Source organism: Monodelphis domestica, chromosome 3 (assembly GCF_027887165.1).
Source record: "Monodelphis domestica isolate mMonDom1 chromosome 3, mMonDom1.pri, whole genome shotgun sequence".
NCBI lineage: Eukaryota > Metazoa > Chordata > Mammalia > Didelphimorphia > Didelphidae > Monodelphis > Monodelphis domestica.
In genome coordinates this window covers 92,707,676-92,723,585 of record NC_077229.1, presented here as the reverse complement: position 1 = coordinate 92,723,585, position 15,910 = coordinate 92,707,676, and the positions used below count along the sequence as shown (strand labels likewise).

At 42.2% G+C, this 15,910-nt stretch overlaps 1 protein-coding gene across 7 annotated transcripts in view; it reads right to left on the bottom strand.

Moving 5' to 3' along the window:
• Positions 1–1,623: 1,623 nt before the first annotated feature.
• The window catches only part of LOC100025567 (long-chain-fatty-acid--CoA ligase ACSBG2-like), a 108,345-nt gene continuing 94,058 nt past the window's right edge, over positions 1,624–15,910 (bottom strand). For all 7 annotated transcript variants that reach the window (XM_016432122.2, XM_016432121.2, XM_056822546.1 and 4 more), the window contains 5 exons: positions 12,890–13,123; positions 10,665–10,882; positions 7,964–8,103; positions 4,331–4,577; positions 1,624–2,027 (listed from right to left, as the gene is read on the bottom strand). In XM_016432122.2, the coding sequence (XP_016287608.1) occupies positions 1,954–2,027; positions 4,331–4,577; positions 7,964–8,103; positions 10,665–10,882; positions 12,890–13,123 (913 nt within the window). In that variant the 3' untranslated portion in view covers positions 1,624–1,953. The remainder of the gene's footprint in view (positions 2,028–4,330; positions 4,578–7,963; positions 8,104–10,664; positions 10,883–12,889; positions 13,124–15,910) is intronic.

The window sequence follows — 15,910 nt, the reverse complement described above, 5'->3', positions numbered from 1 at the left end:
CTATTTTGTCCACAGGGGCAGCATGATAAACTTTTTTTAGAAACCCTTACCTTCCCTCTTAGAATCACTCCTGTGTATTGGTTCCAATGCAAAAGAATGGTTAAGGGCTAGGCAATGAGGGTTCAGTGACTTGCCCAGGATGCTAGATAGCTAGGAAGTGCCTGAGGTCAGATTTGAACCCGGGATCTCCTCCAGACCTGGCTCTCAACCCACTGATCCACCCAGCTGCCCTCCCCCCCTTTAATTTTTTTTTTAGCATTTCTGAACTTTTGTCAGGTGCTTGTGAAGAATACAGGTAGCCTTTGTCTATGAAATTTTCCTAACCTGCCTGTCTTCCAACCCTATTAAAATACCCTAGATAGACTGAGCTGGCCCTGAGAAGATAAGCTAAAGGTTAAGAGCATTTTGGGAGAAACAAACTTAACCATCACTCACCAGATATAATAAATGGCTTAAGTAAGCATTGATTTGGAATGGGAGGAACCTTGAAGGTCATTTGAGTCCTCTCACATTTTACAGGTGAGAAAACTGAGGCCCAGAGACAAAAGTGGGAAAGGAAGCTAGCTCTTAGTCCTCTCACAGGGAACAGTTCATCTTAGTGACTACCAAGTTTAGAAGCCACTGATGTTTGATCTCAACACTTTGGGCTTAATCTAAGCACTCTTCCTTACCTTAGTCTCAGATCTGAGCAGCAGAGTGCGGTAGTCAGTTATTAATGTTGTAAGTTTCTAGCCATTAACCTATAGCTTACCCCCTTTTCTTTGGAAATACCTGCCGGGGAAGAACCCCAGCCTGCTGATTCCTGAGAGTCCTTGTTTCTTTATGTGTATGAAGCATCTCATACACTTCATGGGTGTATAACTTTGTCAGTGTGAACACTCGTAATTGGAATTTGCAAGGAGACAGATTTTAGCTTGATATATTAAGGAAAACCCTAACAAGTTTAGGTCTTAGGTGCGTTCTCACTGGGGGGAAGGGGGGAATGGTCTTCAGATATAGACTGAATGACCATTTGTTGGCAGTTGTGGAAGGGCTGGAAGATCTCTGGGGTTCTACAATTATGCAATTTTTGTGGAATGGTAGGCAGTCTTAAAGAGTTGTAACAGTGAAAAAATTCTTTCCCTTGCGACAAATTTATAATTCAAACTTACAGAAATGAGCATCAGCTCGCATACCCCAGGACTGCAGTTGATGATCCTTTTTTAATCTGCTTATTTCACAGAGCTGAGGATAGCAAAAAAGCAACAAAGAAAATTGAGATGCCATTCCGTTTGTATGCATTCTGATTTTATGACTTCAGTCTCCGGACTTTAAAAGCATCACCCCATGGGTGCAGTAACTCACTCAGGGCTTTGTCCATCAATTTTCATTTATTGTCTTGCATCTATATGCTGGATCAACAGGTAAAATGTGGGGAATTGGGGAAATGCTTTCACTAAAATGATATAAAAGACATGATGAGAGAGGGGTTAACAAAAAAAGCTGTAAGTATATGAGGACAGACCCTCTAGGGAGGATTTGTCCAAAGATATGTACCAGGATTACTTGGACTAGGGGCACTTTGACCCATCCTAGTGGAGGGAGGTCCCACATGGAGATCATAATTCCTTTGGACTATTAAGATAAATGACTTTCCATTTATTTGGCTAGAGATTTATTACCGCCCTGAGCTAGGTCAAAGGCTTCCCTGGTTTCTTGTGGAAGGTGATGCTTCATTTTAAACCCTGCTCCCCAAGAGGAGGGTAAACACTGACAAATTCAGGATCACCTTCTGGAACCTTCAATCCCCTTCTCCCAAAAGAAGCAGGTAAATTCCTTGACATTCAACACACACACAAAAAAAAAAAAACAGCCAAAAAAAGGTTCCTCGTGGGGGTCACATACAAGCGGTAAAAAAAAGAAGGGAGCCTTCCATGGTCAATGGAAACTTGAGCACCCAGACCATAGGTGGAGCTACTTATAGAAACTGCTGATTATCTGGTGTAACCGTCTGGTGACATACGTTCGTCTCAGCTTCATGGTTGGACCTGAAGGAGAGAAGGACAATGAGCAGATCCCATCAAGGCTGAGACCCCTCCAGCTTGGGTGCTGGGTTGTTAAGGACAGAAAGAGAAAAGACCAAATTCTCTTATGGTGCTTTTTCTTAAATTCTCTTGTGTGAGTGAGAAACTAAGTCAAAAGACTTAGGCCAGGAGGTAGCTTAGGAGAAAGTCCCTGGAGCTGGAGTCAGAAGACTTAGATTTGAATTCCAGCCCTAAAATCGATGTGACCTTGGGCACACCATTTCTCCTCATAAACTCTAGATCTAGAGAAGATCTTCATTTTACAGATGCTGGGGGGTGGGGGGAGGGACTATCCCATCATGCAATTAATATCAGAGCCAAAACCCCAAATTGAGGGCTCTTGCTATCTCTTTAATCCTCAGTTTTTCTATAAATGGGGATAATAATTCTTCCATTACTTTCCTCACCATTTCATAAACTTGAAAGGACCAAAGATTTATGACCTCCTGCTTGTACTGCTTTTCTGATTGTGACATGACTGAACTCTTAAACACCAGGTTGTCAGAAGAATCATACCTGTAGGTGGCCCAAGGAGAATGGAAAGACACCTGGGCAGTGTAAGCAGGCTACAGTTTTTATAACTAGGACAACCTGTATATGGGTGGTAATTTCAGCAAAAATATGTATGAACCAAAAGGGAAGTAGGACTGACGATGGATGGACCCTGACAGATGGGCTGCTTCCATGCCACACTGTTCAGTTCATGGAAAACTCCAGCACAGTGTGCAGATTCACATGGGGGCTATATTTCATGAGCTAAGAGGGCATGGATAGGTTGTGAGTTGCACCAATAGAGGGAATGCCCACCTTGCTACATATCCAATCTGCCAATGTTTAGGAAAACTCAGATGAGATTGCAGCTGTATAAATGGAAGTATTAAGCTTCAAAATCTCCATTTGTTCTTTTGTTTTAAATATTTGCTCTGTGCTTGAAAAGATTTCATAAGGATTCCTAGCTTACGTTATAGGAGTGTTTTCTAGTTTACCACGTTGTCTCTTTCCTACCAGTATGAGTATTACCATTCCTAATTTAGAGAGAGGGTCAGAACTCTTGGGGATGTGCAGGATGGGATGGGGGGGGGGGAAGGGGGGAGGAAGGGAGCTGGTTCCTAGACTAGAACTCTTTCAACCACATCTCATCATTTCCCCATAGTAACAGGTAAGATTTTTAAGAACAGAGTTGAACAAGAGACTAACCTCCATAAATAATTGAGAGTCACATTCCTGGAATCACACACCTAGAGCTGAAAAGGGATCTTAGAGACCATCTGGTTCAGACCCACCATTTTCTCTTTGATGAAACAGAGGTCTAGAGAATTTAAGTAACTTAAACATCACACAAAGAGTGACGGTGGCAAGATTGAAACCTCGGTCCTCTAACTTCAAAGTTATTCCTCTTTGCCTGTACCTCCCTAAGTATCTAGCTTTGTCTAGAAGGGATTGGACTAAATTGGCCAAAGAGCACTTCCAACTAGGATATCATGTAGTCAGTGTTCAGTGCCCAACTTTTGAGAATTTTATGTGGCGTACAACCCCTCGATTTTATTAAATCAAATGCAAGGTAGTGGGAAGCCCAGAGGGGATGTGAATGTGAGTATGTACACCTTGGGAATCAAACACTACAAACAAATCGGTGCTTGAGTTTTGATGGTTATCTTAGACTTAAGTCTTGAAGAAAATAATAATGATGCAAATTAAGCTTTAAGAATTAAGTTATTCAGGGCAGTTAGGTTGCTTAGTGTATAGAGAGGCAGACCTGGAGAGGGGAAGTCCTGAGTTCAAATCTGGCCTCAGAGACTTGCTAGCTGTGTGACCCTGGGCAAGTTACTTAGCCTTGAATTGGCTGGCGCTTACCACTTCTGCCTTGGAACCAATACTTAGTATTAATTCCAAGACAGAAGGTAAAAAGAAATGAAGACTTTACTGAGAACTTCACTCTTCATTATGCACCCAACCTTCAGTGTCTGTGAATTCAAGAGTCAGGAATTCTCTTGACTTGTGGTCCTGACTTTGTCAGTGATTTATTGGCCAATGCTCCTCTGTGGCCATATTTCCCCCAGATTGATAAATGGAGTTGACCTTGAGATCCCTTTGGTCCCCTCAAGCTTTAGCAGTTTTATGTTCTTAAGGGCCCATTTGTCCGACAGTTTTATGTTCTATGTTCCCTTTGAGCTCTAGCATCTAGTCAGTGTTCTAAGACTCCTTCCAGCTCTGATATTCCAGGATTCTCAAGGGTTTCAGGAGGAAGGAGGACAGCTCCCACCTACCTAGTTCTCCACCTTTCATTGAGAAGTCCTTCTCTAAGATTTTCCATTTTTGGATTTTATGAGACTCAGAGGAAAGTTCCTTGTTGACAGCATCAATGCCCTTCTGTATAGCTGCATCAATGGAGGGGTCTTGGTTCTCTGTGAGCTCTGTCACTTTGGTGACCTTACTATTATGCTTTCGGCAATACTCGATGGCTTCCGGTGTCAAATTGTGACGAGGCTCCCCTGTGTCCTCATTTACTAAACACTGTGGGAGAAATCATCCAAACTCACTGGCAATGAATGTTTCACCATGATGCTCCCCCATCACTCACCCTAGAAATGGTTCCAAAGATGGACAGAAAGATTTGCCCTTTTAAAGCAAAAGAGCCCCCGAACCAGAGATGGGTCAAAACCAACTAGCCATCCAAGAAGACTGTTCCCTAAGAATCACTCCTATTGGACTTAACAGCCTACACTGTTTCCCTGGTACTCAGCAAACTAGTCAGTCCATCAGTCAGCAAGCTTAAGTGCCTACTAAGCTCTGGGGACCAAAGAGAGAAGAGAGCCTTTGCTGACAAGAACATTATCCAGGAGAGTAACTGGGTGCAAATAGGCTATAGACAAGATAAACGGGAGATAATGAATAGAATGGTCATTAGCATTAAGGGTAATTGGGAAAGCCTTTTTGCAAAAGGTGGAAATTTAGCCAAAAGAAGCCAGGGAAGCCATGATGTGTAGAGAAAATCATGGGAGATAGTAGAAAATACTCGGAGTGAGGAGATGGAGTGTCTTGTGCTCATCAGTCAAAAAGCATTAAGAACTTACAATGTGCTAGGCACTGTCCTAGATCCCTGGTGTTACAAAATAAAACAGTCCCTGCCCTCAAGGAACTGTTCTTTCAAGGGAAACTAGTTATGTATACAGGATGTCCCCAAAGCCGGTGTTGTTGTAAGCCATTAACAACTTCAAATTACACTGAGACTTTTGGGACACCCTGTACAAGTAAATGAATCAGGGGTAGTGAGGTGGCTAAGTGGATAGAAAGCCAGGCCTGGAGATGGAGTCTTTCAGACACTTTCTGTGTGACCCTGGGCAAGTCATTAAACCCCAATTTCCCAGCCCTTCACTACTCTTCTGCCTTGGAAGAAGATTAATACTTAGTATTAATTCTAAGACAGAAGGTAGGGATTTTTTAAAAAATGAAATAAATGAACCAGTCAAGTGATTTCATTAATATAAGTGAATTCCCAGTGAAGAAACTATTGTAATTTATAGTCTTTGAGAGTGCTTAAGTGAACAAACCAGCATATATCTCCAAAGAGAGGCTGTGGCCACCAACCAAGGTCATTGTAACACCAAGGCTGGCCTTTTACCCACTTGTACAATGGATAAGTAAATACAAAATAAATAAAATACAGTCAACACAAAAGTGTGTCATTTCAAGGAGAGGCACTAGCAAATGGAAGTGGTTGTGGTCAAGAAAGACTGAGTGAGAGGAATTATTTGAGCTGTGCTTTGAAAAATTTCTAAAATGGGTCAAGGAAGGGGCAGATTCGAGATGGTGGTTTAATAGTAGTGAAAGCTGAAACTGCTCAGAGATTGCTTCCAAACAAATCTTTTAAAAACTCCTCAAAAGTGGAGGGAGTCAAAAACCAACAGCAAGACAGCGGGGACTGTCCTGCAAAAAACAATGTGAAAGGTAGACAGAGTTGATTTTCATAGTATAAGGGGGAACTGGAAGTAAAACTGCCCACAGAGGAGTGTTGGCCATCCATCCCCCACCTACTGTGCCAGGTTCTGAGCCTGGGCATAGGCCAACTACACCAACAACAGTGCACTCCACCCCCTTGAAGTTCCAAGCCCTGGCACCAGCCCACAGTGAGGCACAGAAGTCCACAGTGGTTGGTCCTTTCAATCTTGCACTATGGCGAAGCCCTAACTCTGTGGCAAAATAACTCATAGTGCTGAGCTTGCAAGCCAGCAGCAGAGGAAACAGAATCAGCAGCTTTTAGAACTTGTAGTCCACAGGCAAAAAATAAGCAAAAGCCTGGGAAAATGAGCAAACAGAAAAAGAAATAACTAAATCATAGAAAAAAAATTTTATGGAAATAAAGAGTAAAGCAGAGAATCAACAGGGGATGGTGAGATCTAAGCAACCACATGCAAAACTTAAGTGAAAAATGGGAATTAGTTTCAAGCACTGAAAGAATTAAAAAGGAATTAAAAAAATAAAAGAGGTGGAAGAAAAATGGGAAAAAATGAAAGTAATGCAAAAAGAAAATAATAGCTTATAAAGCAAAATTGGTCAATTGGAAAATTGGAAAAAGAGGCACAAAAATCCAATGAAGAAAGGAGATATTTAAAAAACAGAATTGACCTACTAGAAAACAAGGCAAAAAGATCCAATGAAGAAAAGAGTTCCATAAAAAGTAGAATGGACTGAATTGAAAAGGAGGATCAAAAGGTCATGGAAGAAATTCATTATTTAAAAACTAGAATTGAACAAATAGATGCTGATGACTTTATAAGACATTAAGAAGTAATAAAACAAAATCAAATGAATGAAAAAATAGAAGAAAATATGAAAAAGCTCATTGGAAAAAAAAAACAACTGAGCTGGAAAATAGATCCAGGATAGGCAATTTAAGAATTATTGGGCTACCTGAAAGTTATGATCAAAATGAAAAAGCCTAGACAAATTACAAGAAATTATCAAAGAAAACTTCCCTGATATTCTTGAACAAGAGGGCAAAAACAGAAATTTAAAGGATCCCCAGATCACCTCCTGCAATAAATCTCCAAATGACAACTTCCAGGAATGTTATAGCCAAGTTCAAGAGCTCCCACTCCCAGGCCAAGGAGAAAATACTGTAAGAAACCAGAAAAAAAAATTCAAATGTTATGGAGCCCCAGTCAGGATGGTACAGGATTTGGCAACTTGGATTGGAAATGGATGTTCTGGAGTGCAAGAGAATTGGGTTTATAACCAAGAATCACCTACCCATCAAAACTGATCATATTCTTTCAGGGGAAAATATGGTCACTTAATAAAATAGAAGATTTCCAAGCATTCCTGAAGAAAAGACCAGAATTAAACAGAAAATTTGATGTCCAAATATAAAATTGATGAGAAGCATAAAAAAATAAATAAGATGAAAAAATTTAAGGACCTTAGTAAGGTCAACATGTTTATATGGAAAGATAATGTCTGTAACTCTTAAAAATTTTTAGAAGTAGTATGCAAAGACAGAAGGGGTGTGGTAGTAAGCTGTTTAGGATGATGTGCAAAAACTAAATCAAGGGGGTGGTGGAAAAGAAGATTGCACTAAGAAAAATAGAAAGAGAGAACTAGAATGTAAGCCACCAAAGGACAGGGGCTGAGCCTACATATGTTCATTGCCCACAAGTAGTCACCTAATGCTGGCAGATAACAATGTGTACCATAAGCCTATGCCCCATGTTGTGAATAGCAATATCAAGTCCCATGGGTCAGAACCTAGGCAGGACCTTTAGATGGCAGGAAATAGGTATGAATGCCATTGATTTGGCCAACCACAGATTCCAGGTATACCATGTCCCCACTGAAGAGTAAGGAGGTCATCACCACCCCTACCCAGTGTCCCGCAAAGGCCAATTAATAAAGCAAAAAACCTTTAGTGTCAGTAATGCACACAGGAACCTGGCCTGGTTTCCCACAACCATAGCATAATGGACAATGGGAATCTGTTCCTTTATCATGTTCTCAATTGAAACAGGAAAGATTCTCTCCCCTCGACTGGTCATGATGACATCTGAAACAGTTAAAAAAAGAAAGAAAAAATATTTAGGACACAGGGAAATGTTTTGTTTTGTCAATAAAGCAAATATATTCAAAATAGAAACAATTGGGAGCAGCTGGGTGGCTCAGTGGATAGAGATCTAGGCCTAGAGATGTAAGATTGTGGGTTCAAATATGACCCCAGACACTTCCTAGGCAAGTCACTTAACCCCCATTGCCTAGCCCTTACCACTCATCTGCCTTGGAACCAATATAAAGTATTGATTCCAAGATGGAAGGTAAGGGTTTAAAAAAATAGGAATAATTGATGTACCCCTGGGTACTTTACAGTTTACAAAGCATTTTGTTTTATGTAGCACTGTACAGTTTACAGAGCAACTCACATTTTACTAAGCTCACACTTTGTAAAGTACTTTCATGTCCATTTTGTCATTTTCTTCCTGGAAGCAATGTAGAGTAGGAGAAAGAATGCTGCTCTCAGAGCCAAAAAATCTGTGGTTGAGTCCCAGCTTCAGCATTTACTAGATATATGACCTGGGGCAACTCTGTTTCTCTAAGCCTCAATCTCCTTACTGAAAAAATGAAGATAGTACTTTTTATAGAGGATGCTGAGGAGTTGTGATATGATCCTTCCAGAAGTCCTATCAGGGACCATTCCAAGTTAGAAGTGAGGAGATCTTCAACTCTAGTTTTGGCTTTGTCAGCAGATCTTGGCCAAATCTCTTTTCCTTCTCTGGACCTCAGTTTCCCCATATGTAAAATAAGTGCTGGGCAGGGGGACAGCTAGGTATCTCAGTAGATAGAGCCTGGAATCAAGAGGACCTGGATTCAAATGGGACCTCAGACACTTCCTAGCTGTGTGATCTTAGACAAATCATTTAACCCCAATTGCCTAGTCCTGACAGCTCTTCTGCCTTGGAATTAATACTTAGTATCAATTCTAGGAAGGGTTTAAAAAAAAGAAAAAGAAAAAAAGAAGGAAGACGGTTAGACTGACTAGATTGGAAGAAGTCAAGTATTTTTCCCACAAAGTGCAGCAACAACAGAAAGCTGTGTAGGGGCCAGCTGAATTCCCAATTACCTTAATTAAATTGCTTGCAGTTTCAATGAACAGTTAGCATCTGATCTGAAACCATTCATTTGGCACCTGGCAATTATGTCATGAGAGGGATGGCTAGATTTAGTGGATCCTACTACCTTTATTAATTCCTATATTCTTGCTAATAAGGTTTGAAATTTTCTTTTAAAATCTCTGGCAAGATAGCCCTTACCACTCTTCTGCCTTGGAACCAATAAAGTATTGATCCCAAGATGGAAGGTGAGGGTTTAAACAACAACAACAACAAAAATCTCTGGCAAGAAAGCTATTCACATCCATAGTAAGAACTGTGGGAGTAGAAATACAGAAGAAAAACATATGATTGATCATGTGGTTCGATGGGGATATGATTGGGGATGTAGACGCTAAGGGATCACCCTAGTGCAAATATCAATAATACGGAAGTGGGTCTTAATCAATGACACATGTAAAACCCAGTGGAACTGCTTGTTGACTATGGGGGGGGGGGGAGGAAGAACATGAATCATGGAACCATGAAAAAATAGTCTAAATTAATTAATCAATAAAAAATTAAAATAAAATAATAAAATATAAATGCTCCCTTTAAAAAAACAAACAAACCAAAATCTCTGGCAAACAATATGCCAGCGTGAGATAGAGTGGAGATAGCTCAGGATTTAGAATGGAGAACGTTAATGTGAATTCTAGCGCTCCTATATGTGCCTGACTCTCAGGAGAAGCCACTTAACTTGCCTGGGTCCTTTGCTCTGTAAAATCAGGAGGTCGGGCTAGACAATCTCAAGGGGAGCTCCCTTCCAGTTCTATGTCTCTGATCCTTTGACTAAGAAGACCTGCAAACTGCTCTCCATCTCCCAACTAGCACTCCTGCACCTGGGTGTTCACTGGAACCAGTCTGATCCCTATGGAGGATAGAGCACGGGGTGTGGAGTCAGGAAGAAAAAATCCAAGTTCAAATCGGACCTCAGACATTTCCTAGTTTGGGTGACCCGGGGGACAAGTCCCTTTCACCTGACTCAATGGCCTCAACTCTGCAATGGAGATGGCGTTACCAGCATCTACCTGCCAGGATTGTCGTGAGGATCCAATGAGATCCTATTTGAAAAAGTTCCCGGCACACAGTCAGCACCAGAACCCTTTTCTCTATTCCTCCGCCATCTTCCTGCCAGGATGACTCGTGCATTCCCTCCCCCTAATTTGGGAAAAGTAATCCAGTGGTTGCTTACCATCTCTGGGCCATCCATGGCCCTGTGACAAGATCTTTGCCTCCACCAGTGCATCCAGGCCACCATGCCTCCCCTGGATCTAGCTTATCTTCCCCCATCAGGATTTAAATTCCTTTAGGACCGAGATTGACTTCTGCATTTGAATTCCTGAATTCCCCTGCTCTTAGCCCAGTGCCTGGCATAGTGAGAGCTTAACAAATGCTTTTTCTTTCATTCATTCCCAAATAATGAAGCGGGGGAGAAGGGAAGACTCTCCTCTCCCTCCGTTACCTTCCAGCCTGCTGGCGAAATGGAGGTAACCTTCGGGATCCAAGAAGCCCACGTCTCCGGTGTGCAGCCAACCTTTATTGTCAAAGATCCTTTTCGTCTTGTGCTCGTTGTTCAGGTAGCCCATGGAAACGTTCCTGCCCCAGATGTGGAATTCGCCTAAGCCCTCTCTGTCTTCATCCCGGACCTGGGTTTTGCTGCCCGTCATTGGCTTCCCACAGCTGAGGAGAGGCGGGAGAGCAAGGATCACCCACGGGGACCTACCGAGGGACGTCCTCGCGGGATCCTTGATTGCCTCCCGCGGGGGGAGAAGTGACCCGGGCCCCTAAAATTGCTTCCCTGCCCAGAATCCTCAACCTCTCTAGTCAGGCCTCACACTTAAAAGTCGCCCATTCTTTCCGGGGAACTCTCCTGCGTCGGTCAGCCGGCCCGGTCCATTTTGGGCTGGCTTTAAGCATTCCAAAAGGATTTCTCTTGCCCTTTTTGCACTTTCGGCTCAACTGAGCAGGCATCGACCAAGCTTCTCCTCCCTCTCAGCGCTCACAGGGCTGAACACAATGCATCCCCCTCCTCAGAAACCTCCCCGGCTTCCTGTGGGCCTTGATTAATAATTAACAGAAAATAAAGTTAATAAAATAAAACGAGGAACTTTCATTCTACCGGGGGAGACAAGGGCTGCATCTACAGGCATAGGCAAGATAGGTTTAAAATTCATACAAGGAAAAAATAAACATACATTTTTGAATTGAATTGAAGGCAATCTTTGAAGGAGAAAGGAAGTAACTAGTATCAGGGAAGTTAGGAAAGGCTTCTTGTAGAAGGGAGTATTTGATCTGGAGGCTTAAAGGAAGGAGACTAGCAATTTTCTTTTTTAAACTCTTACCTTCCTTCTTATAATCAATACTGTGTATTGGCTCCAAGGCAGAAGAGTGGTAAGGGCTAGGCAATGGGGGTCAAGTGACCTGATTCTATCCACTGAGCCACCCAGTTGCCAAAACTAGGAATTCTAAGAGGTACTGTGAGGAAGGAAGATAGACAGTACAGTACAAAGGTACAATGGGGTGTGAATAATGGATCAACAAGAAGGCCAGGGGGCAGCTGGGTGGCTTAGTGGATTGAAAGCCAGGGCTAGAGACCTGAAGTCCTGGGTTCAAATCTGACCTCTGACCCTTCCTAGCTGTGTGAACCTGGGCAAGTCACTTGACCCCCATTGCCTAGCCCTTACCACTCTTCTGCCTTGGAGCCCATACAGAGTATTGATCCTAAGATGGAAGGTAAGGGTTTAAAAAAAATTTTTTTTTTTTAAAATAAGAAGGCCAGTTTGGCTGCCCCATAAAGAAGTGATAGAAAAAAGACTGAAAAGTAGGAAAGGGCAAAATATAAATGCCAAACAGAAGAGTTTATAGCTAGATGGTGAACCTAGGGACCCAGGAGGACAGTGAAATCCTCCAGAGAAGAGGATTATTTAGGGAGGAATGCCATTTTGGTTGTGTTGTTTCAACTGCCTACTGGACATCCTGTTTAAAATATCCCAGGCAGTCTTGGGTTGAAATCTGGCTTCTATCACATCCTAGCGGTGTGACCCTGGACAAGTCACTTAACCCCCCTTACCTAACCCTTATCACTCTTCTGCCTTGGAACACTGTATTGATTCTAAGATAAAAGGGAAGAGTTAAAAAAAAAAGCAAAAAGGAAAAAGATGCAGCTCACCCACCACCTTTTCCTATAACCCTTCTTCCTTTTCCATGGTTCCCCTAATGTGTTCCTAAAAGCATTTATAGTCAGAAACCTGGACAAAGCCAGAAACGATGTTCTCCGGAGAAAACCAACTAAAAACTAGTGGAAATAATTAATAACTTTAGCAAAGTTGCAGGATACAAAACAAACCCACATAAATCATCAGCATTTCCATATATTTCTAACACATCCAGGCAGTAGGAGTTAGAAAGAGAAATTCCATTTAAAATCACCCTAGACCATAAAAAATATTTGGGAAGCGATCTGCCAAAAATAATGTTCTCGTCCCCCTGATGAGGAAATTGGCCGAGAGTGCTCGGGCATGGAGCCCAAGGCTAGCCAACTGCTTAGGAAGAGAGCAGGGAGGAGTATCGGCCCCTTTTCCTTCCATCCCTCCATCCTCTGGGGACCCCCCCCCCAAATTGGGTTCTCTTATCTCCTGTGACCTCCCCAGGGTTTTAGTTGAGGCTCCCAGCCAAGGCCCGAAATACCTAAACCACTTGTGACTTTCGTCACTGGAGGCAGAGTGAGCTCCTGTGGTCTCTGTCATCCCATAGGTCTGGAACAAGATTATGTCATAGCTGAGGAAGAACTCCTGCATTTCCTTGGTGATGCCGGAGCCGATGCTCAAAAACTGGATGCAGCGGTCAAAGCCCAGGACCTTGCGCACCTTGTCAAATACCAGCTTCTTAGCTAAACGGAAGCTGACGGGGTTCTGGCCATTCCTTGAAAAGAAGCAAACACAAAGGGTGGGCGGGCTGAAAGGATTCATAAAATAGCCTCAAGTTATTGGATAGAAGATAACTGATATAGCGGAGAGAGCCTTGGAATCATCGGGGAGATCTGAATTCCAATTCAACCTCAATCCCTTACTATCTGGATAGGTGACCTTGGGCAAGTCACTTAACCTCTAGGCCTGCCTTTATTCCCTCATCTGTAAAATGACGATAACAATAATGCTTACCTCTCAGGGTTATTGGGAGACCCAAATAATATTTATAAAGCACTTTGTAAACCTTAAGGTGCTGTGGAAAAACTACCTCATATAGCTTTAAGAACTTATCTTATTTATCCTCATAATAATTATGAGGCAGGTAAGTTATTATCTCCATTTGGGAGTGAGGAAAGTGAGGTGTAGAAGTTTAAATGTACGACTTCCCATTTTTCAGGTAAGGAAACCAAGACTCAGAGAGGTATTCCTTGTTTGGGGTCACCTAGCTAATAAATGTCTGGGTCAGAAATTTAACCCATATTTTCCTGACTTAATTAATTAATTTCTAAAATTAATTTAATTCTAGCACTGTATAAACTACAATAGATTCTTTCTCAGACTAGTATTGGAAGGGACCTTAGAAATCATTTTGTCTTACTACTAGTTTTATAGATAGAGAAACTGAGGTCCAGAGAATTTGAAATAATTTGCCTAACTGGAAGGACCTGTATTCAAATGTAGATGCAGATGCTTTCTAGCGGTGTGACCTTGGACAAGTCACTTAAGCCCAATTGCCTAGCCCTTACTGTTCTCCTGTCTTAGAAGCAATACTAGGAATCGATCAGGAAAATATTAAAGATGTATTCAAAAATTGACTCATGAACAATATGCTCATTAATATAATTCTTAAATTTCTCATAATTGATTTCTTGATCCTTGTAACAAAGTGTAACTCTGAGCTCATGGTATTCTGATCACTCCCCAAGCCTTCAGTCCAAAGGTCAATTGGACCTCTGGGCAGGGCACTGATTCCCACTTTATCTTAGCCTCCACCTCTTTGATCTTATGGTTGTCAACCGAGCCAATGTTCAATGTCACCTGTTCATTAACTACCTCCCATCACCCATTCCCTGATTCTGCAATAAAAACTGGGTCCCCATGTGGCTCTCTCCAGCATCAGAGGAGCACACACGCACGCTGAAGCCCATGCTCTGAACCATTAGACTCTCTGTGTCTTTCTCTCTTCCTCATGTTCCCTCTCCCTTAATCTCTAACCCCCTTCACCTATTTCCCCAGTCTTTAACTTCCCTTTTAGGTGCTCATCGGCAGCTACAATGTTGATGCTAAAACCGAGGTAGGACTTTTTAAAAAATGAAACAATTTGCCTCAAAGGTCACACAGATGAAATGATGGAGGAACCTGTGTTTTCTCGGGCATTTCCTCTTTCACTTGCCATGTATAGTATAGTAGTAGTCTCTCGGTAACCGAGGATGACAATTGTCGTTGTGCATTTTCATCTATGGTATATAGATGAGTGTGCACAAAGACACTTGTGCGTGAAGGAGATTTAAGTGGAAAAGCCGATGCACAGAGACAGTCCCACTCTCTCAGTGTTGGAAGCCTGGGTCCAGTGGCACGAAAAAAATTGTTACGTCTGGAGACTTCCTCAGCTGCATTGGATGGCCGTGTTGTCTTTTGTGCTCCAACACACCCTAAGCACTCCACAGTGCCTTGCTGCGTCGCCATTTCAGCCGTTGAACCTTCTTATTGGTTTCTTCCGTCTGTTCAGCCGAAGCAGTCTTCACATGCTGGGTGAGCAAAGCCCCGGTTCACCAGGGGTTGACGACCGGATGGCTACCCTCACAAGGTTTAGCCAGCCCAGCCTCTCTGATGACAAATCCAGGGATTCCACCCCCTCACCCCCCATCTAAGAAAAACCCCACAAAACATTTTATTATACATAACTATCAACAAACATAATTACACGCACATGGAGAACACAGAATATAATCTTATTGCTTTGTACTGTAGATTTTAACTAAGTAGATCCCCAAAAATGAATGTTTGATCTGTGTCCCTTTTCAAGTCCAACTAAAGTGAATCTTTAGATTAATTTTCTTTATGTATAGCAATAGGTTAGAGTAGATTCAGTTGTGATGCTGGTCTTCTTATTATGGGTACCATTTCTTACATCTTGTCAAAACAGGGGTCATTCATTCTGAGCTCCTTCTCCCTTCTTCCTCATCTTCTGTCACTCAGATGCCATCAGCGACTCCTAGTCCCCATCTTGCATGATGGAGTGACCTTACTCTTTCCCAAGGGTAACCCTCTTACTTGTTCAAAGGATCCCATTCTAACCCATCTCCTCCTATAGGCTGTCCCTTCTGCCATCCCCACTGTTTTACTCATCTTCAATTTCTCCCTGTCTACTGGCTCATTCCCTCCTGCCTACAAGCATGCCCAAGTCTACTCCATTATGAAAAAACCTTTTATTTGATCCTTCCAATCTACTATCATTCTCTATCTCTCCTGCCCTTTGTAGCTCAAGTCCTTGAAAAGACAATCTACACTAGATAGTTTCCACTTTTTCTTCTTTCTCCCTTCTTTCTCTTTGATCTGATTTCCAATCTCATCATTCTGCTGAAACTGTTCTCCAAAGTGACCAATGATCAAACAATGACATTAGTTTCTCACTAGGTTTTCACCACCTTACTCTCTTCTTCTTCTGGCCCTACTCATCTGACCACTCTTCTAGCTCCTTTGCTTTTCCAGATCACACTTTCTTAACAGAGGTATCCTT